This window comes from Paramacrobiotus metropolitanus, unplaced genomic scaffold, assembly GCF_019649055.1.
Source record: "Paramacrobiotus metropolitanus isolate TYO unplaced genomic scaffold, Prichtersi_v1.0 Parri_scaffold0000013, whole genome shotgun sequence".
NCBI classification, from domain to species: Eukaryota; Metazoa; Tardigrada; class Eutardigrada; order Parachela; family Macrobiotidae; genus Paramacrobiotus; species Paramacrobiotus metropolitanus.
Genome location: NW_026570233.1, coordinates 715,513 through 737,582, shown reverse-complemented (window position 1 = coordinate 737,582; position 22,070 = coordinate 715,513). Strand labels below are relative to the sequence as shown.

At 45.4% G+C, this 22,070-nt stretch overlaps 3 protein-coding genes across 6 annotated transcripts; 2 read left to right on the top strand and 1 right to left on the bottom strand.

Annotated features, from left to right (window-relative positions):
- Positions 1–132: 132 nt before the first annotated feature.
- LOC129584205 (L-lactate transporter-like) lies at positions 133–3,120 on the top strand. Its single transcript, XM_055476324.1, has 11 exons — positions 133–182; positions 246–625; positions 751–844; positions 959–1,138; positions 1,213–1,495; positions 1,589–1,835; positions 1,910–2,035; positions 2,101–2,278; positions 2,359–2,438; positions 2,499–2,551; positions 2,662–3,120. Exons 2-11 carry the CDS (start codon positions 464–466, stop codon positions 3,008–3,010), a joined length of 1,752 nt encoding a protein of 583 aa, XP_055332299.1. The 5' UTR covers positions 133–182; positions 246–463; the 3' UTR covers positions 3,011–3,120.
- A 345-nt stretch (positions 3,121–3,465) lies between these two features.
- Positions 3,466–5,892, bottom strand: LOC129584203 (melatonin receptor type 1B-A-like). Its single transcript, XM_055476323.1, has 4 exons — positions 5,832–5,892; positions 4,367–4,417; positions 4,178–4,247; positions 3,466–4,108 (listed from the first exon to the last, which is right to left on the bottom strand). Exons 1-4 carry the CDS (start codon positions 5,890–5,892, stop codon positions 3,466–3,468), a joined length of 825 nt encoding a protein of 274 aa, XP_055332298.1.
- A 1,510-nt stretch (positions 5,893–7,402) lies between these two features.
- On the top strand, positions 7,403–22,036 carry LOC129584299 (uncharacterized). Of its 4 annotated transcripts, none has more exons than XM_055476437.1 (5): positions 7,403–8,150; positions 18,461–18,837; positions 18,964–19,122; positions 19,192–20,809; positions 20,906–22,036. In XM_055476437.1, exons 2-5 carry the CDS (start codon positions 18,466–18,468, stop codon positions 21,544–21,546), a joined length of 2,790 nt encoding a protein of 929 aa, XP_055332412.1. In that variant the 5' UTR covers positions 7,403–8,150; positions 18,461–18,465; the 3' UTR covers positions 21,547–22,036. The 4 variants fall into 4 exon arrangements, with proteins under 4 accessions (XP_055332412.1, XP_055332413.1, XP_055332411.1 ...); XM_055476438.1 differs by having other exon boundaries at positions 19,192–19,374; positions 19,579–22,035; XM_055476436.1 differs by having other exon boundaries at positions 19,195–22,036.
- The last annotated feature ends 34 nt before the right edge of the window (positions 22,037–22,070 follow it).

Here is a 22,070-nt window from a genome sequence, read left to right as displayed (position 1 = left end):
AGCACAGCGAATTACTGTATTTGTGTTGTTGTAGAAGTAAGCATACTTCTATACTGTACGCTCACATATGAAAATCCCATGAAACCGCATGACAATACCTTAACATGTGCTGAAGCGAAATTACTATCAACGGTGAAATCACTTGCCCCATTAATCATCCCTTATCGCATTAAAGTCAAATTGTAAGCACTAAGCAGTCATTCATCCAGTTTCAGTCAAGTAAAGTAAGGTATTCCATTTTGCAGTGCACATCTTCGGTTAAGTGTGCAAAGCTAAACTGTGAGGAGTTTTCGTCCGGCTATTTGGATATTCTTTCTGTTTACTCACGACGCTGATTATTTCCTTATCACCGGCAGTTGTTGTTCGTCGGTGAGTGGATTTGTAGCGGTATTGTCCGATCGACCCGTCCATCAGAATACCCCACTTCCGCGAATAATTTGCGCAGACTGTGCAGCCATCCAATATGAGCAAGTTCGTGCGAAAGGTTAAAAGTGCTGTCAAGTACCATTACAGCGAAACGAGCTATCCGCGCACCGAAAAGCAGCTGGAACGTGAACAATGGCTTATTCCGAAACTGATCCCGTTCAATCGTTACATGCTGATGCCGGCAGCAGTACTGATCCAAGTACGAGCCGTTTCACGGTTTTGCAGTATGGATCCGCTTAATTACCTATACATTCTGCGCTTAAAATTTGCCAAAGAACAAGCTCAACTGATGTGTTGCGGCATCTGTAACTAGATTTTCTGTAGGTTTGTTGTGGTTCATTGTACGCATGGAGCGGCTTCAATTTGCCTCTCGAGGCCAGATTGTACGGGTTTAATGGAGCTACTGATCGAGCAATCGGTACGAGAGCGGAACTTCCAGTTCTAGATAAATCAAACGCTTTTTGCTGAGTATTTCATGACCTTTTGTGATAAAGATTTATCTTACACATGATTTTCCTGATTCTTTTTACAGCTGTTAATGTTTTCTACCTGGCCGTTGCCATCTTCGCGTTGAATGCAGCCTTCCTCGGTCCGTGGTTAGAGCGCAATGGACCACGAAAAGGAGCCATTTTGGGAGCTTGCCTGTTCTTCCTGGGGAATTTAGTGACAGCGCTCGGAGTTTACGTTAACCAGATGTGGCTGATCTACATCGGTAACAGCAGTCTAGAATGACTGCATCAAACTCGGTTATAATGCCAAATCACACAATTTGCCTCCTTTTTTCAGGTTACGGTGTAATCGGAGGTGCGGGCATTGGTATCAGCTACATCTCGCCCGTGTCACCATTGCAGAAATGGTTTCCGGAAATTCGTGGGGTGGCGGCTGGGTTGGCTGTGTGTGGATTTGGTGCCGGGAGTATCTTTTCGCCATACACGCAGAACGCTCTGATTGGTCCAGATTACGCCGCCACCGGACAGGAATTTCTCGGGATCGAATTGACCTTTGTGATTCTGGGATCGTGCTACTTTGTAGTCATGCTGGTTTCCGCGCTCATACTCCGTATGCCTCCGTAAGAATCGTTCTCCCTATTTGTCACATTTTTACGTCTGTTTTCAAGTACAGTAGTACCAATTAACGGGAGTGTTTTTTTTTTATTACCAAGGCCTGGTTATGTGGTAAAAGGAGTAACAGTCCACACGGTAAAAGGAGCGGAAAAACTGTTTGTCACCAAAGATAAAGTAGAAGATGAAACCGCAAAAACGGATAAACAAGGGATTGAGATGACAAACATCACGGGAGATAATCCACAGAAACCCCGCAAATCGATCACCACTGTTGTTCCGGATTACAATAAGCATTTTTCTATGAGCCTGAAGGAAGCACTGACATCTCCTCAATACTGGATGATGGTAAAGCCGTTTTTTTTACGAAGCTTCACTAATCCGCATAAACGTGCAACCCTTTAATGTGCCTTTAAATACAGTACTTCACTTTTCTTGGATCGGAAATCACCGGTTTACTGATTATCTCCAAAATCCAGAGCATAGCGCAAAATCAACTGAAGCAATCAAATGCCGTTTCCGCCGATATCAATTCCGGACTGGGCGGGGTTAGTATTGTATGGGCGTTGAATCGTCCGACCATTCTGAACGACCACGGTTCTGAATTATTTAGGTGAACTTGTTAGGGCGACTATTGCTGCCCTTCCTATCCGATTTGATCCAGAGTCGGAAAGCGCTGTTTATCCTGTCTCTAATATGCCAAGCTGTGTGTCTGGGATGTCTGCCTAGCGCCATGGCAGCGGACAGTTTAGCGGGAGTATTAACGTGCGCTTTCGTTATCGGATTCTTTTGTAAGAAGTTACGACTTGTACGCCTGTATAGATTAGCAGTACATATTTGTACGTAATCGAAATATTGTGGGATTGTGCAGATGGAGGCGGATTCGGCTTGATGCCGGCATATTTAGCCGACCAGTTCGGCGCCAAAAATGTGGGAGCCACGCACGGCATGGTAACGGAATTTCGTACTAACTGCTCGTACACGTACGCATTACAACGTTTTTTTTGTTAGATTTTAACAGCGTGGGCCATTGCCGGTGTGGGCGGTGGTATGGTTTTCACGAAGTCTACAATCAGCAACGGAAACGTATCCAGAAAGCGAGATGATGGTAATGTGCAGCAAATCAGCATCCTCCGTTCCTAACATAACAGCACTTATAAAATGACCTTTGCAGGTACGACTTAAATTTCCGCTGGATTCTTGGACCTGTATTGCTAGCACTAATTCTGGCGGTTTTCACTCCGACTAATCTGCGCGACCGCATGCTACCCCGTGTCGAAGACGAGCGCTTCCGGTTGCGCTTACCCAATGGGCACATGCTGCGTTTCGTGGGTGGGCGATTCCATGTGGTCAGCACGGAAGAGGAGGAGAACGAGTGGGAAGCATACCTTGCCTCGCTAAGCACACGAAAACTTTCCATCAAAGACAGTAGCGCGGAAAAAGCGGCAGATGCTATATCTCAGAGTACGGTGGTAAAGGTGAACGAACGACAAAACGAAAATGAGCTTAAGACGCCTGTCTAATTACTCGCGCATTCAGTTTGTATCGAAGGGCTCATGCGATCTGTAAGCCTTAATTATGTGTAAGCTGGAAACGGTAACTGCATTTACGGTATTAAAGAAACTTATCTTATACACTCTGTAATAAAAAGGAGTGTCACTCATTTTTATTAATCGGCATTCTGCGCAAAGCTAAAAAAAAATAGTCGATGAAAAAATGGTTTTATGGGAAACATGATACATCAAGGGTGTAAAAATGAACAACTCTACGTAGTCCGTAGAAGTTATTACCGCAGTGTCTGCCAGATAGTGGTCGTTACACGTATAAAGCAAATACATGATTTGGGTGCTTTTTTGCAAGGGATATGTATGTTGAAGTGCCCAGTTTATATTATCGAAAATCCCTCAACTTGTATGAAACCGGAAAAATTTCAGGCTTAACCAAAGGACTTATGTAATCAGTAGCACCAAACTTTCATCTATTGATGAGAGCGTCTGGAAGACGCTGTCGCCTGGGCCCGTTGCGACGACGTGGATAATTGTCCACTCGCTCCGCTGCTCTCGCTCTTCATCGGCAAGTGGAACATCAACCGTAATCCATCCCAGAATTTCCCCAACCGCACGGCATACAGAAAACAGTTGGCCGTCCCCACGCCGTGGTACAGCAGCAGCGACAGCATGTACCAAATATGGGGCAACTGTCCCATGTTAATCAACATTATTACACCGAAGGGTGCAACTAGCACCAAATAAACGACATACGCCTTAAACAGGGACTTGACAATCCGGATATCCTTCCTAAAGGATTTTCCCGGTTGCCCGGTCAGCACTCGGATGCGGCTTATCCGTACCTGTCGGTAGATACCGTAATAGGCGACAAAGGTTAATATGGCCGGGAAAAATAAAAACACCGACACGTTAAAAAGGGTGTAGTGATAATGGTCGGTGGCGAAGGTGCAGACGAATAGGATATCGGAGAAGCCGAGCGAGCCCCATCCGACGTCAACGTGATTGGGTATAGTGGCTCCTAACATCACCACCCACACAGTTAGGCACATGAGGAACACGCTTCCCTGGGTGTACACACGGCGATAAAGAGTGGGATGGCGTATCAAGATGTACCTGAAAACAATTAACATTAGCAAAGTTACTGCGATAGCAAAGTTGGGTGTGGCGGAGAGGTTCATTTACCGATTGATGGCGATCAGTAGAGTGTTCCAGTGGGTAGCGATACAGCTGGCAGAGCACAATTGCGCAATCACTACAAAAAACCACGGGTATTAGAACTTAAAATCGATAACGACATTGACAACTGGCAATCCAAAACAACGCACAAAATTTAAACAGCGCACATGTTCTAAGTTGCAAAGTATGCATTACCTTTGCAGAGAATCGGATGAGTTGTGAACCAAATTTTCCCCAGGACAACTCCTACACAAACAAAGATCTGAGATTCGTTGAAATTTACAACAATCCACTTTATTAAGTAATCTGAAACTCTCAATGTGGCACGTTACTGCGTTCGAAATTATTATTACGCTATAGTAAAATTCTAAGCACAAATATGGGTACACAAAGTGACCTTTTTATGTTGTTCCTTATTGTTGGCAAATTAAATTAGTATTCTCATTTTGATATTTTAATAATGCAGACAGAGTGACAGACTTGCCGACCAAAGACGATGGTTGAGTGACAAATGATATAATGAAATCCGCCAAAGCCAAGTTGACTACAAAAGCGTTTTCGATTGTACGCAGAAAAGCCGTACAGGCAATGACGAGTATGATCTGTAAAGTAAAATGTGCATGGGCCGTGAAACATACACAAATTGTAAGATAGGTCAACGTTTGACTGGTCTGATAAAGGATATGCGACCCTATACGATTAAATTTGCAACGGATCCGAGCACGCTCTCAAATACCAGAAGAGCGCAAAAGAATATTTTCTGTCCAGGATCAACATAATCAACAGTGACTGATCGATTAAAAGCGGTGCTGCTAGAATTCGTAGTTAGTGTGGAGATATTCATGGTGCGTCCGATCCGTAACTTGCACTGAAGTATGCTTATGTACTCGTATTCGAAGCCGCAAAACAAACTGATGCAACAATCGCCAATTTCAGCAATCGGAAATCGGCTCCAGCGCAGTACTAAAACAAACGTTGTTGTCCATCGCTAGTGTACGGTTTCATAGCGTGCTCCGTTGCCGTCGTGATTTAAAGGTCACACATGCAACGTCAGTATAATTTTCTAATCGTATGTATGGCTGGCTGTATATTGTATAGCGGTTGTAGGCTCGGCATCCATCTTACGACTCTAGAACATCAGTACTTGGTAGCTGCAGGAAGCAAATGTTGTTCGAAGGTCTTTAATATGACTACTGTATGTGGATGCTATCTCGTGTTTGATGAGTGGCAAGCCTGAAAAAGGCATTATCTGATCTAATGCTGTCTTAGTAAGAAGAGATTTCGTAAGTCGAAGGTCAAGCCGATGATACGCTGCAGGGTTTCCCATTTATGTCAATATGATTTGTTCAAGCACCTGTGATCGTAATTTCCCCGATTGCGCCATTGAAAGTGAGCATCTTCGGCCGTTGTCTTTGTGCAGTTCTGCAGTATTGAACACTGCTCAGCTGATATGATGAGAAAATGGTAAACTCTATGACTTTATTTTGAATGAAGAATTAACGTTAACCATTAGTAAAAAATGGGTTTCACACAGGCCAGGAAAATCCCGCACGAATCCGAATTCTGCATACCTCGCCATTATATGCCAGTTAAGAATTAGCGGAAATTAAATTACCGCTGAATTTGTTCATTTCCCTGTACTATCATCCCTGTACTGTACTTTCCGGCACCGGTTTCGTGTCGTGTGCAGCTGCTTGTGCGCGACGCATCGTGCTGTTCATTTCTCATAACGGTTTTCACGTGTTGCTAGCTCAACAACTTTTCAATAACCACCCGCCCGCTCTACTTTAGCGGCCGCGGTATTCCTTATCTAGCATCATGATATGTACTTGTTGTTCAATAATGGGGGGCGAAGAAATCGGGCACAGGCGGAGGGTGCCGGCAGTGAGCAATATGTACCGCCAGGTGAGACTTCTCAGCTGCAATTGCGCACCTCCGGTCATGCCGATAACTTTCTACTCCACAAACCGCACGTCGAGTGGTCTCTACCCGGAATGCCCCATTCAGAATTCGCGGATAATTTAATTAATATTGCATTACGCCAATCCGGGGTATACTTCAAACGCTGAACTGTTTTTGATAAAGTATCCTCGTACTGCAAACCTTCAATGAACGGGTCTGAGCACGGCCATCACATAATGCTGCGTAACTGAAACAGTAGCAATTTTGTGCGTAATTATTTTATTGAGTGACGCGTGTTTGACGTAGCAAGATTATAGATCAACGCATTTACGGACTCACGAGAGTTTGTTTCTGTAGTCCGCTGTAGGGCAACGCTGTAAAGTAATCCCGATTACATATGACCAAGTACTTACTATATTGTGAGACCTATAGTAAGTTCTTGATATGACCTTCAGCAAGACTATTAGATTATCAAACTTCATACGCAAACACGGTCCTGTGAGCAATGCAAATATATTCTGTGGGTGTTTGATTTTGACGGAATGCTTTTATTTAGTAAATAAATTTCAGTTTTATTTCACGATTCTCATGAATTCATGGTTACAACTTACAAGCTACAACCGGACACTACTATCTAGAAATTAAATTAAGAGTAACATCAAATCAGCCAATACTGTCTTTGACAGTTTCATGCCGTTTTACGCGTTACGAAGTGCCCAAAACTGCCGCCGCATTCCCACGATTAATGCACTGTATCTGTATTCTAGCAATACTGAACACTGTTTCAAAAACCAACCAGATCACGCACGCTTCACCCGACTTCTCCAAAATTTTACGTCCCAAAAAATTGAGAAATCACTTCGGAACTACAGTATTTGCAATACAAACGCTGCAAAGGAAGATAGAAAAGTTATCTGAGCATTATTGTTGTAAAAAATGAGAAATTCAAAGGCTGATATATTCTCTCTTTCGACTCACTCCCCGTTCCCAGTTCAGACACAATAAGATAAAACGAATACTGCTGCTGTAAGAAACATTGGTACTCGTAGTTCAAAACGGTCTACATATTACGAAACTACCGTGTACGAGCATGTAGCATCCCAGACTACGAACTGGAAATCAGGCAAAGCACCGACGCCACGCCGTCTGGCAGTACGGAAGAGGAGGAAAACGAATGGGAATCATACATGCCTTGCCTCGCTAAACACGCGAAAGCAGTCCACCAAAGGCAGTACCGCGGACAAAGCGGTGAACGCTTCGGAGAGTACGGTCATAGTGGTTGCCGAAGTATTAAAGACCCCAGTGCTAGGCGATCGGTGCCACCGCCCAGGATAGTGGTTACGTTTGGGCGTTTGGGGCAGCACCGATTCTGCCGTGTTGGATCGTGTTGCCTTTGGCAGTTGGTTTTTTTGCACGCTTCCAAATCTGGAATAAATTCCAGATTTGTTCCATTGTCGCCTTGTGGTTGTCTTTGCCGCCGTATTTCCTCTCTGGAATACAGCGTTTTCATTCGGGCTTCATGCCTTTATTGTTTCTCTTTGCTACACAATAAAGATCATTTTGGTTGTGGCCGCGTATGGGCACATTTCTGTGTGGCAGTCGCAGGCCACTTTCATGGTGGAGATGCAAGTTCGATCCCCGTAATCCTGTACTGACTGATTTATTTTCGTTACGGTTAGCAGGCATTTTGCCTTGCGCGCCGCATTTAGCCGATAATTTTAATTTAATTTAAAATTGCCACCGTGTGTGCGTCATTAATCGCGCGCACCTGCCGATTTTCCTGTACGGTCAAACGGATTCCACGCTCTCGCTACAGCGCAGTGTGGAGTTGAGCCGTACCAGAAACCCGGAAAGCATCAGCCACGTCAACCGACACATCGCGGAGGACCGGAGCTGATTTCCCTACGCCGTCAACCGATAGCTGACATCCCCGTACATCGGACGAACGACCAGACCTCGGGCATTCATCCGTGAGGGAGCAGTAGAGCGGAATCGAGATCCTGCGTTCCGGACGACAGTCGGAAAGCAAGCAAGCACCGAAAGCACCGCGCCGTACCGTCACGTCGTGTCAGTGCAGGTAAGCCGTGTTTGCAATAGCAAACTACCAGCCGATAATTTCTAGAATTATTCTAGAATATTTTGCCGAAAGCTCTAGAGAGTTTCTCTAAAGTTGTACAATTTTGTTGTCGAACAGGAGCTGTGAAAAGCTACCGTATTTAGCTGCCGTTCACCGTGAATGTGTCAACATTTCACGGTCGATTAATTTATGCCGTATTCGCAATCTACTGCCGTTTTCGATCATTTAAAGATTCTAAAATACTTCTAGAATCTCTCGAGAATTTTTCCGTGTAATTCTAGAAGCATTAGCTCTAGAAATTACTCCACTTTCGCCGTGTACAGTAGCCTTAATTGCTACTGTACTTTATCGATGCTATGCCGTATAATCGTTACCATCCTGTGGTAAAATAAAACGGGATTTTCTCGCGAATTTCACCACCGTAAGCCGCAGATTAATTCACAATATTTTTGTGAAAAAGCCGAACCAATTTCGACCGATACAATTAAAATTAAGCCGTACAATTTCAGAATTACTGTACGTAATAAACTATTCCGAAATTGTTGAATAATTCCACTGAAATTATAGTGGAAATTCTGACAAAAGTAGCCGATAATATCTGACAAATTATTGTTTGATATCGCCGAAAACCACGAGTTTTATTTTAGTAAAAATACTAAATTGTCGAAGTAGGAAATTAACGGGATATTGTGTGCGTAAAATCCCGGTCTAAGAGTGACACCGTCCTGCGTTATCACAGTGGACCGTCGTCGATAATTATTCGAATTATCATATCGAATTGCCGAAATCCTACCGAAATAATTTCAGTAGGAATACTGAAAGTATAAAGCCGAAAAACAACTCGATCCATTAGAAATTACATCGAAAATTGTCGACGACTCTGGGAAATTCCCAAGATTTGACACTGAGCCGTGCACGGAAGCAACAGGTAATCGCGTCAGGTTACCGACCTATCAGCCGCCTATATGTGTACCGAAGTAGTTAATTAAATTGTATGTAATTACGGTACAATTTTGCGATCGATAATTATTAATAATTTTTGGCCGTTATCGGGTTATATTGCAACCCGATAAATCGTAATTGTGTAGTATGGCATACCGAAAGTGCCAGTACAACCTATAGCGAACCGAACGTGTAAATTGTAATAGTAAAGTATAACAATCGCCGAAAATAATCGATTACCGTCTTTTCACTTTGACCGAAAATCGTTTTGCGATTTAGTAGACTTTACGCCGACCCATTTGTGGGAAGTTGAGAACGAATTACCAATAGATTTGCCGTACCCATTACTAGAGTACAACCGTAATAATTATCGGTTGTATTTTAATAATATTGCCGATATGGAACGAACACCAGTAAATAAAGCGAAGCAGTTCGCTAATAATCTTTTACGAACAGCCGATCGATTAATTCGCAATCAGCCGAAAGAAACAGAAACAAGCGATAACGCAGCCCGCAATGTTACCCGCGGGAAGGCGAAACAGATAGTAGCCGGTGGCGACGAAGTAGTACATCAAGTACTACAAACAAATAAGCGAAAGCCGAAAAGAGCACCATTAGCCGATCTACCAGTACCAGAGTCGGTAGAACAGCCGGCCTCGCCAATGGTCCCTAAGGATCTGAACGAGGCCATGATTGAAGTAGAAACCCAGCCGAACGTAGAGAGAGCCGATAGCGCGACAGAGTCGATTACGTCGACGCTATCATCGGTATCGCTAATTAATACTAGCGACCCCGAATCAAATAAGCCGCCCGACTCGTCGGATGACGAGGAGGATGAGCCGACAACGGTGGTACCGTTGGGACCGAAGGCGCATTCCAGTCCGAGCCTTATTGATAAGGCTTTGGGCAAGGATTTGACGCCGATCCTAAAAATCCCACCGATTCAGCCGTTACAGCCGACAGGAGAGAAAGGGCCTCGGCTCAGCCTGTTAATGCAAGCTACCGATGCAGTAGTAGAACTGCAAAATCAAGTCTCGGATCTTAGGATTCGACTTGATAAAGCCGAACAGCTTATCGCAAAGCGTAACAAGACGATTTGCGATATGACAGCCGATCAAGACAATTTAAATGAGCAGTTACGGACTGCCAAAGGCGCCCATAATCAGGCGAATAAAGCCGCTGTAGGGCTTGGAGCCAAGGTTGTCGAACGCGATAACATAATTAAACAGCTAAAAGCCGAACTAAAGTCCGAAAAGGACTCGTCGACCAACTTCCGTAAACAGTATCTCGAAGCTATCCAAGAGAACGGGAAGTTGAGCACGGAGTCGAACGACCGACTCGCTTCGATCTCTATGCTGCAAGAGTCGAGTGAGAGAATCCGGTCGGAATTTAATGTACTAGCCGAAAAATATAACCGTCTGTTGACAACGCATCAACAGATGGTGGCCGCAGTCGAAAACCAAATCGACTATGAAGAACGGCCGCCCACGCGAATGCGTGCTGGCCAGTCCGAAACCATGCACTCCCGCATGGAGCCGGCTCCGACAGTAGATATTAGCCGACAGCAGGTTTCCCATAAGGATGCAGAGGTAATTTGTGAAGCTCTGCGGGAAGAACTGCGTAAGTTAAGTAAACGAACAAGTCGAACCAATAGTCCGTTAAGGAAAGCCGACCTTGCCGACGCCATACGACAGCCGGTTCCTAGGCCGTCATATAATGGCAGCAAGGAAGATATAGACAGTTTTCTCATTAAATTTGAGCAAGCCGCAAAAGAAAACCGATGGGTTAGCGACGAGCGTAAGATAGCCGAACTAGCTTACTGTCTAAAGGACGAGGCAGTAATCTGGTACAACGGCCTGCTCACGTCCCCAAATAAGCCGACTACGTACCGGGAGTGGCGTAACCAATTGGTTGCGCGGTTCGGAGATACCAGACGCTCTGTGAATGCGTTGTCCGAACTCACGAACCGAACGTACCGTCCAGGTCAGGAATCGCTTGAGAGTTTCTTTCAGGCGATGATGACGCTGAGAGACAAGGCCGGTTATGCCGGTACGCCGGATCAATTTGTGACCTTTCTAATGAAGGGCATCAAGTCGCATGCAACCCTGCAGGATAAAATCGAGGGCATGGATCCTCGTACGCCGGAAGAATTCTTAGAAAAGATCCGCTACTTGACGGCGAGTAATCCCGAAAAGTATGTGATTCCGGTCGGCAGTAAACGTAAGAACCAAGATGCCGACTCTGTGACCGTTCGTACGGTACAGACCCAGCCGAAGCCGGCGAGCTATGCGGCAGCAGCTGCCAGCCCGCCGCGCCCCATTAATGGGGGGAATCGCCGACCAAATCGACCAGCCAATAATGGCAACGATACCGGTAATATTAGGCCAGCAAGTAATGCTAATAACAGCAATGTTAGGCCAGCCGGCAATAACAACAATAATCAACAGTCGAACCGTTCCCAGCTGTGGGCCGAGAACGCCGGACGTATTCCCGAGAATACTAACCGGGCTCCACGGTTGGAGAAGGAGATGAGGAACGGCCGAGTAGTTGAGTACTGCCAGCAGTGCGATGTCTGCGGGCACTACTTTGAGGCATGTCAGTTTAAGGACGTGCCCCGAGCCGAAAATCCAATCTATTTGTCGTATCACGATCCGGTTACGGGGAATCGCCGGTACGCCCGGGATTTCCGCAGCCGAAGCCAAGCCGGTAGTGGAACGGGCACGCCTAATAGTGGCCGTTCCCGAAACAATTCACAGTCGAATGGTCCAAGGCCGACGTCACGTTCACCGCCGCCGAGACAAAATGAATATGCCGCATCAGCTAGTAGCCAGAAAAACGACAACGGGGAGTAACTTCCGGCAGTACTCCCCGGTTGCCTGGTGAAATGCCGGATACTACTGAAATAATAACTATTAGTGGTATCCGAATCACCGAACCGATCCAACTAAACGAGCCGATTATAAACGAAATCAATATTGACGATTCTAAAGTCGATTCAACTAAAGAGCCGAAACGAGCGCCACCGTTAATGGTGTGGGCACGTATCTTAGGCACAACCGTTATGGTTATGGTCGATACTGGAGCCGAGACGTCACTCATCTCGAATGAGTTCGTCGATGAGCTAAAACTAGAAAAACTGCCGTTAATTAAGCCGCTAAACATTAGAGGAATCGGTGGTATGTGTGGATTTTTAGTAACCCACTACTGCACGGTACCCGTTAAAATATTTGGTGAACTAATCAACCATTCCTTTTACATTAAGCCGACTGTCGACGACACTAAAGTGCTATTGGGTCAGGACTTCTTGGCCGGTACTACCTTTGGTGTCCGTGATAATGAATTACAATGGATCCGTAGGATTAATACCCTAATGGTCGATCCATCAACTATTGAATCTAAAAAGCCGAATACTATTGAAGAAATTGTTCCGATACCCGTGGCATCGGAACCAACTATTAATGCTATTGATATTTCTAAAGAGCCGACCCCTAAAGCCGAAATTGTTCCGATACCCGTGGCAAAGGCCACGAGCAGAACGAAAATTAAACTACCGCCGCCGAGAAAGTCGTTTGCTAAATTATGGCAAGAATATCAAGTTTTTATTTCCGAAGTACGAGCATTAGCAAAATTATTTCATAAAACTCGACAAGATATTCTCGTCTTAGCAGATGATAGTACGCCGATTACAGGCATAAGTCCTGAAGAAGCCGAACAGCTTATTAAGAATCTCGATTCAGCATTCAGGGATGAATACATCTTGATGCTAGAGAAACAGAAGAAGCTAAAGGAAGCATTTGAGTACTTCAAATACGACGTACCATATGCATTACGAGCCGATTTAGAAAAAATGACTACAGTAAAACCAGAGTCAGCCGTACAGCTGCCGTATCAGCTAAAGCCGAAACATAAGCCGAATAATATGCCTCCCGAAACGGAAGGCATGATTAAAGCTAACCGAGCGCCTCGGGCACATTTTCACCCAATGGCGTCCGTAATGGAGTTTAGTAAAGATGAGCCGACTATAGAATGTAGACCGCAATCAAAGCCGAACGATGATGTCGCATGTAACAATGCGAATGTCGAATCAAACGAGCCGAATTATGCTGATACCGTAGTCGAAAATATACCAGGCCCTAACGAAACCCTATCCACTATTCAATCCTATGACGCGTCTAATCTAATCATTGCAAATGTAGAGCCGGTAGTAAATACTGAATCTACGCCGATTATTAGGGAATCAGCTGAACCTGATCAGTCAACTGATCCCACAGCTATTGATAAGACTTGGGAATTTTCTGAGTCGCCTACTATTGAATCTACTCCTCGTAGCCCACGCCTCCAATCGATTAAGGTGTTCGCTACTGATAAAATTCTAATCAATCCTGGTATAAATATGGCTGCAGTAGTAGCAAGATTCGACCCAACCGAAGAATTTTCGACCGATAAGTTTATGTTCTTGCCGAGCCCACATGTTTACATGGAGAGGCATATTAAGCCGATCGAAGGAGTCGTAAGACCAGCTAATTTGAAATTTGAACTGGGATTGTTCAATTTCCATAACAGCCGAAAGTCGATTAAGAAAGGTCAATTCATCGGTTATCTCGAACCGTATGAAGAGATAGAAGATGATGAGATCTGCATTAATTCCGTTAAACTAGCCGAACGAACGCCGGAGGAACAACAAGAAATTCGAGAAGCCGTCGATACGCTTAAGATAAACTCTAAGCTAACAGCCGAACAAATAGCGAAGATCAAGGAAGTATTCCTTGAATATCCTGATCTATTTGCTACTAAACGCCGACCTTTTGGTGATGTTACAATCGTAAAGCACCACATCGATACGGGTGATTCCCCGCCGATTAAATGCAAGCCGCACCGAACCTCTTGGCGAGGTCGGGAGATAATCGAAGAGCATGTTAAAGAAATGCTCGAAAAAGGTATTATTCGCCGATCAAACAGCAACTGGTGTTTTCCAGTTGTGCTGGCTTCTAAAAAGAATCCAGACGGTACAATCGGTACGCGTTTTTGTGTCAACTACATAAAGTTGAACGACGCAACGAAAAAGAATAATTACCCTTTGCCGTCACCGGATGAATTGCTTCAATCCGTAGCCGATAATGAATATTATGTAGGTGTCGATTGTAATGCCGGATTCTGGCAGATACAAATGGCCGAAGATTCAATCGAAAAGACTGCGTTTATCACGCAAGACGGTCTTTTCGAATTCTTGCGCATGCCCTTTGGTGTGTGCAATGGGCCGGCAACATTCCAAGAGACCATGAATAAGGCTCTTGTAGGAGTACGCAATGAGAATATCTTTGCGTACTTAGACGATATTATTGTAGCCGCTAAGGATTTCGACGATTTGATTCGTAAAATCCGACTAATGTGTGAATGCCTCGTAAAGGTCGGCTTCACGCTCAAGCCGAGCAAGTGCCATGTCGGTGAAACCGAGTTGCACTTCCTTGGACACATAGTGTCTAAAGCCGGAATCAAAACCGATCCGGAGAAAATCTCCGCGATTCAACATTACCCGAAGCCGCAAACTGAGAAGGATCTTCGATCGTTCCTCGGTTTATGTAACTATTATCGAAAGTTCGTTAAGGACTTTGCTAGCCGAACCCGAGCCATGTATGGCTTGCTAAAGGGTGAAATCGATGTAAAGAATAAGTGGACAGCCGAACATGATGCCGAATTTGCCGATTTGAAAAATGCACTGATAAATGCACCGGTTTTGGTCAAATTTGACCCAAATAAGCCGACCGTTATAGAGTGCGATGCTAGTACGATAGGAATAGGAGCTATCCTACATCAGGATGGTCATCCCATCGTTTATGCTAGCAAACTCCTAACCGATGCCGAACGTAAATATCCGATCACCGAATTGGAATGTATGGCTGTAGTATTCGCATGCCGTAAGTTCCGACACTTTATCGAATACTCACATTTCTATGTGCAAACCGATCATCAAGCGTTAACAAACTTGTTACGCTCTGTGTCGAGGAAGGAAGGCTTGAACGGGCGTCTGACCCGTTGGGCACTTCAACTGAGTAGTCAAAAGATGACTATTCAGTATCGGCCGGGTAAACAATGCGATAATGCCGATGCTTTAAGCCGACATCCAGTCGGACCGCCGGTTGAAACAGCCGACGATGACGACTGGGATGAGATGAAAGATCGGAAGTTTAGTACTCCGACCATTCGAGTCGTCACTATCACCGACCCAGCCGAACATGACGAAGTCGAAGATAATTTTAAGTATTATCGAGCCGAACAGGAAAAGGATCCTGTAATCGAAAAGCGTATTCATGCCCTTGAAGGCCGAGCCGAAAGTACGCACTTAATCAAGCGCGATCCATACTTCGAGTTATGGAATGGCGTTTTGTACCGATTAACCGAAAAAGACGGCCGCCTTGATCGACGGTTCGTCGTGCCGAAGCATATGCGTGTTGATATAATGCATGCTATGCACGATACACCGGCTAGTGGGCATTTAGGTCCACTAAAGACGTATCAAGCAATTGCGCTTCGTTATTATTGGGACGGCATGGTAGCCGACATCGATAAATACGTACGCAATTGTTATTTGTGCCAACACCGTAAAACCGAACGGAAGGCACCGCCGGGTAAGCTACAACAGATAGCTATCGGAGCTCCATGGTTCCGAGTACAAGTCGATTTAAAAGGACCCTTGCCGACTACCCCAAGAGGTAATACATACATAGCCGTCGCTATTGACGAATTAACTAAGTTCGTAATAGCTAAGCCGATTCCTAACGCGAAAAAGGAAACTGTCGCTAGTTTCCTTATTCATGACGTATTTTTGCCTTATGGCACGCCGCATATTCTAAACACCGATCGTGGAACTCATTTCCACAATAAGCTTCTTGAAGCGATCAACCATCGCTTAAAGATACAGCATCATTTTGGTGCCGCCTACCATCCTATTGGTAGAGGCCTAGTCGAACGTCAAATGCAAACCATTGCCGATTCGTTGGCAATGTACGCCGCCGACGGACGGGAAAAGAATTGGGATACCATTCTACCGTTCGTAATAGCCGCTAAAAATCGAGTTCAGAATAAAACTATTCATATGTCGCCGTACTACATGTTGTACGGGCGTGAGCAAGTTATTCCAGCCGATACGGTCACTAAGACCAACGTACCAGCCGAACATGCATCGATTGCTGAATATATGGAAGAATTTCGCCATAATTTAGCACGAGCGCATGAGTTAGCCGAAATTTATATGCGAGAAGAATTTATTAAAACGGCCGAACGTTTTAATAAAAAACGTAGGGAAGACGATTATCAGATCGGTGAACTGGTTCTTCTAAAACGAGAGAAGAAGAAGGGTGAAACCGAATCTTTCCGAGAAAAATTCGGAGGTAGATGGGAAGTCACGGGCTTCCCATATACTAACGCAGTCGAAATTGAAAATAAAGATAAGCCGGGAGAAACTCGCATTGTGAATTGCGAGCGTCTCAAGCGTTATAATACTACCGAAGAGAATCGTAAAGGAATAACCAGTACGATCTCTCTGCCGAAACCTGCCGAAAATGGTCTAAATGTGAACGCTGAGCCGTTCATACCAGCCGATACTGTAGAAGCTGTTGACGCTATAGGTGACACCGTTGAAAATAATGCCGAAGTCGTTATTGACGACGATCAGTGGGAAGCTGAAAGCGTGGTTGCCGAAGCTACTAGTCGTAAAATTACCAAGAAAAAGCCGATTAAATTGAAATTGCATGTACGCCGTAATAAAAACGGATACACACATGTAAGTTAATTGCCGACTGTATCCCCACTACAGTGAGGTCCGTACCTCCAGCCGAAATAAATCCCCACTATTTGTGTGGTCCATATCTCTCACCGAAATTTCTTCCAGCCGCTCCTATCTGGAGAACTTCACTATTAATTTCAAATTAATTAGTGATTAGCCGTAAAATTATCCCGATAAATTGCCGATTAATTACTGAAATAATTTTCAAAATATTCATGTAATTAATGAGCCGTAAGAAAAATAAAGAAAGAGCCGCTTCATTCACTTTCCTGTTTCAGTATTACAAGGGAAGAGTGAATTATCATGCTAGTCGTGAACGTTTCCGATTAGCTATTCAAGGCGCCGTTAATCGAGGTGAAATGCTTGAAGTGTATTTGCACTGGTCAAGTACTATTATGTATTCGCCGACAGACCTACGCCGTCGCTGGTATGAGCGTATGGTCATCAGTACGCCGGAAAGTTTTAGGGAAGCCGTTACTATCGCTATCCATGATATCCATAACAGACTTGGTTCGTCTGTAGCCGAAATAGCTAATTATATTACGATAGCCATGCCGATGCGACTTGTCGCCGCCGCACAACAGTTTCCCATGATTTTGGAAGCTGTCCACGAATTAGTCCGTAGAGAAATAATTGTGGAAATTACCGGATTAAATGTGCCGCGTTATGCGTTAGCCGATACCAACCGTACACGGTTGAGTGCCGTTAGTGGTGTCCCAGTAAGAGACTTGGGTCTACCACCGCCGGATAAGAAACGTAAGAACGTCACGGTCGTTCGACCACCGCCGCCGCCTCCAGAACCGACACACGCTGTTCTGGCGGATGCCATCGGTCAGATCTTACGATCTCGACAACAGCCGTTATTAGGGAGAATTACCGATACGTTAAGACATCGGTATAGCGCACAAGCCGTAGCAGTCGCGCTTAATCGCGAATGGGAACAAGGCCGACTTTTACGTCAGTTTAATCATCGCCAATTAATGGCATATTATACTGTAGCGCCGAACGTTTCTTTCTTGCAAGACTATCCGCTATTTGATGCTACTCAATGGCAAGAAGTAGTTATCCGTACGATATCCGAAATTAACGATCCATTGGGATCGACAGTCGATGAAATTGTGCAGTATATTCGCACGGTTCGTCCCGAGATGGGCAATCGTGTCGATCATTACGTTGAATTAGCCGTGTCGGAGTTGGTATTCAACCCGCGTATAATTTCCGTTAATGATCCGGAACGGGGCATCACTTGGCGAATAAACCCGGCGGATGCACCCGGCCCGTCACGCCGATAATTAAACTTGGGATTAAAATGCCGATAATTAAATTAATTTAATTTAATAGCCGTCTATTATTTCCCCACTAACTTGTGGTCTGTGCCTCTCGTACAATCACAAGCAAAGCCGATTAAAATAAAATTAAGTAGCCGATAGAGGTATCTTATAAGCCGTCAGTAATTCCCCGTTAAAATGTGGTCCGTACCTAGTCGCTCTAAATTAATTAACAAAATGCCGGTTAACTGAGTAAAATAGTCGAGTAAATTGGTACCGAATTAATATCGTAAAATTAATCAGTGTAATCATTGTAGATATAATGGAGCCGACGCAGTGTTATCGCTGCCGTTACAACACTAACCGCCGAAAATGTGCCGAATGTCTCTTTGGAGATAAACTGTACAGCGAACAGGAGAAGGACACCGTCGTGAGCCGATTGGTTAACGAAGTCCTGAACTGCAACCTGGATGCGTATGTCACACTTGGTGAGACGCATTTTGAGCCGGTATTCCAAGCCAAACCTTGGCTGCGTATCAGGATGAACGACGCAGCCCGGAAACTTATTGCCGCTCGTGAACCGCAGTGGTGTGATATGCCACTACCTGCCGATTTGCCACAACAGCCGAATTATGTTGCGCCGATGCAGCTGCCGATCAGCTATCCTGCACAAGTGCAGACGCCGATGAATCAGGTAAATAGTTCTGATTCTGAGACCGATACCTTTTCTTTAAGTGATTGGGAATGTATTCCACTAAATCGTAACATTCCCAGCCAGTGGGAAACAGACGTATTGCAATTAACCGATAATATGCCACAGGGATATACAACGAATCCCGTGTCGCCGCAGCAGATGTTGCAATATCCGCAATATCAACCGTATCAGTATCAGCCGGCGCAATATGCGCAATATCAGCAGCAAGCCGATGCCGCTTTTCATCAGCCGCAATATCAATACTACCGACAGCAGAACGAACAGGTAAATAGCCTAATAATTCCTGCTTGTCGATTATGTATAACGCAGCCGTCTGACACACTGCTTTTACAGCAGGCGCCGAGCAGTGCTAGCAGTCCAGGGACTTCCGATTCTTGGCTGCATGAGCGTGGATACCACGGAAATACTGCACAACAGCAGTATCCTAGCCGGGCTGCATCGCAGCAGCGTAAAGTCGAACCGCAACCCAGCATGTCGCGTGTACAGCCAGACGCGCGTGTTGGACTGTCGAAACAAGTAGGTAGTCTGTCTATCGACGAATCTAATACGTCGATTAAAGAGCCGTCTTCTACGGACAGTAGCCGATCTGTGTTTGGTGCTCGACACCGTATCGAATATACCCTAGAGCCGTCTGATAATCACTCCCATTCTGGCAAAAATATAGTGGTTGCCGGGAGAGATTTGTCGATGTATGATACTAAAAAATCCGCTGCTTTGCAGAATCGTGGCAGACAGCGCGGAAACCAGTCGAACATCCGTTCTGCTAGTTATCAGCAGCGTAATGAGCCGAATAAATCGCAGGATACTAATCAGCCGGCTGAATCTCAGCAACCGCCGCCGCGCGAGAGTAATTCTCGCGATAACCGTGGTAATCGACGACCACGCCAGCCGATCATCGATCCTAATAGGATCTTGCGCGATGTAACGCAGTATACCAGCGACTTGGGTATTTATATACACAAGCTGGCTACCGTCGCCGATATAGCAAAGACGAACGCGCCGGAGATGTTGTACCTAAAGAAAATGATATATAATGCCGTCGCGTTGTTGGAAAAGACCGGATTAAGAGACCGGATGATGGAGTTTGACTACTCCACAGTCGATTTGTCGCGTTCGTTAGAGATCATTACTTACGCGCCAGCCCGCCGAAATAATTTACGAACCGTGCTGGATAAAAAACAGCTGTATATGCCGATTACAGCCGTTGATATTGAGATTATTTCTCAATTCAAGATTTATGGTGATCCGATAACCGAAAAGTTTCTGATGCAGTTTATACTGCCACAAGCCGATCCCGCGAAATTCTTCTTTTTCTGTAAAGTCGCTCATTTCCTGAATCAGGAATTAAACGAGCGGAATATTGACTGGGAGTCGATTCCTTACAATACTGGGCCGAAATTTGCCGCTATGAGTATCGCTGCCGCGTTACTTGGCAGTCATAGTGCGCATAAGTCGATTTATCAAAGTAAGGAACGAGCCGAATATTCCCAGCTGAAAGATTTGATTGAGCTATTGGGAAAGCCGCTTACTGAGCAGCAGGAAGCACAGGTGTTGAAAGATACCCTGGCTGCCGCCGGCCATGTCGAAATGGATACTGACGAAGCCGATCGTTTTTACGATGATGTTAATATCCGTATGAAACGATACGGAGATCGTAAGACGCAATTTGACAAGGGTCAGTTATACAAAAAACGCCCTTTGCCCGATTCGCCGGATGCTCCTACGGGAAGCAAAACCGTACAGCCGGAGTCGAAGTTCCGAAATACTCGGAAAAATCAGTCGGGAGAACTCACAACGCCGCAGTTGGGAGTGATGGGCGGAAAACAGCCTGTCAAGCCGACTCCTCCCGTTGCAAAGCCGATTATCATTCCTGTAGTCAAGCCGAATTTGCCATTAGCAAAATTCGGGTCTGCCCCGTCGTTGCTGGACACGACTACGGTCAAGTCCACAGGTACAAGTACCGAGCCGAATAGAAATAAAAATAATTTGCGATCGTCGAATACTAATAATGGCAATAATAAAGCCGCTAATAAAACGGGTGTTGCAGGGAAATCACAGCAGTTGCCAGCTGTGCCCGCACCTGTGCCGCCGATCTCAACCGTTCCGGTTGAGCAGCAACAAATAAGTGTTGCACAGCCGACTTCAGTAGAAGTGCCGAGTGTTCCAGTGGAAGAGCAGTCAGCGAGTACTGCAATGCCGCCACAAGTAAATACCGTACTTGTCTATCCGCCGACGCGTGAGACCTTCGAAGAAAAGGAACTTGCGAAATTGCCGTTATCCCGTATGAATAAAACCGAACGTGAATTTTATGTCACGACGCAGTCGTATCAAGATCACGCTGAACCGTCGTCGAATGAGTATGTTGAAAACATGCTCGTTGAATTAAGAAAGAAGTCGCTTAGACAAATGACCGATCCGGAATATATGTTTTTCATTCGGTATGAAAATCCGGAGCGATTACCTGCTTGGACGGGTAGATCGCCAGAAAAGCCGATTGCGCCGCAAGGCGATGACGCCGATGTTTTCCACGAGACAGTGGAAGAGTTGCCGGTGCGACCAGCATTTTCTGAGGTACTTGGCGAGGCATTGAATGCAGTCGCCGCAGCCGAATCTGTTCCTGACACTGCCGGCGCTGACGCTGACGTTGATATGCTGCCGGATGCGGGTGCGGATAAAGCTGCTGAATAAAGTCGTCAATGGAGGATAAAGCAAGCCTCCGGAATGGAACGCATCATACGGAATGGATCTCATAATTTTCGCTATATTTTTATGATTTTGTGATTGTTAATCATAGTATATGCCGCCAATTTGGTCGCATTTTGCTCATAAATTGCTCACTGTTTGTTTTGCGATTGTGGTAGCCTCGGGGGGCCTCGGCCGTTCCGCCCCGTGGCATGCTAGGCGATCGGTGCCACCGCCCAGGATAGTGGTTACGTTTGGGCGTTTGGGGCAGCACCGATTCTGCCGTGTTGGATCGTGTTGCCTTTGGCAGTTGGTTTTTTTGCACGCTTCCAAATCTGGAATAAATTCCAGATTTGTTCCATTGTCGCCTTGTGGTTGTCTTTGCCGCCGTATTTCCTCTCTGGAATACAGCGTTTTCATTCGGGCTTCATGCCTTTATTGTTTCTCTTTGCTACACAATAAAGATCATTTTGGTTGTGGCCGCGTATGGGCACATTTCTGTGTGGCAGTCGCAGGCCACTTTCACCAGT

What these genes read in the sequence shown, in the direction of transcription:
- LOC129584205 (XM_055476324.1), top strand. Translation starts at nt 464, where the DNA reads ATGAGCAAGTTCGTGCGAAAGGTTAAAAGTGCTGTCAAGTACCATTAC. An exon ending in CTCATACTCCGTATGCCTCC is followed by an intron (nt 1,496 to 1,588) that starts GTAAGAATCGTT and finishes TTTATTACCAAG; the next exon opens with GCCTGGTTATGTGGTAAAAG. An exon ending in TTTCGTTATCGGATTCTTTT is followed by an intron (nt 2,279 to 2,358) that starts GTAAGAAGTTAC and finishes GGGATTGTGCAG; the next exon opens with ATGGAGGCGGATTCGGCTTG.
- LOC129584203 (XM_055476323.1), bottom strand. Translation starts at nt 5,892, where the DNA reads ATGAACAGCACGATGCGTCGCGCACAAGCAGCTGCACACGACACGAAA. An exon ending in CACGAAACCGGTGCCGGAAA is followed by an intron (nt 4,418 to 5,831) that starts GTACAGTACAGG and finishes TTGTTTGTGTAG; the next exon opens with GAGTTGTCCTGGGGAAAATT. An exon ending in TCATCCGATTCTCTGCAAAG is followed by an intron (nt 4,248 to 4,366) that starts GTAATGCATACT and finishes GGTTTTTTGTAG; the next exon opens with TGATTGCGCAATTGTGCTCT.
- LOC129584299 (XM_055476434.1), top strand. Translation starts at nt 18,466, where the DNA reads ATGGAGCCGACGCAGTGTTATCGCTGCCGTTACAACACTAACCGCCGA. An exon ending in TGCAGACGCCGATGAATCAG is followed by an intron (nt 18,838 to 18,963) that starts GTAAATAGTTCT and finishes AATATGCCACAG; the next exon opens with GGATATACAACGAATCCCGT. An exon ending in ACCGACAGCAGAACGAACAG is followed by an intron (nt 19,123 to 19,191) that starts GTAAATAGCCTA and finishes CTGCTTTTACAG; the next exon opens with CAGGCGCCGAGCAGTGCTAG.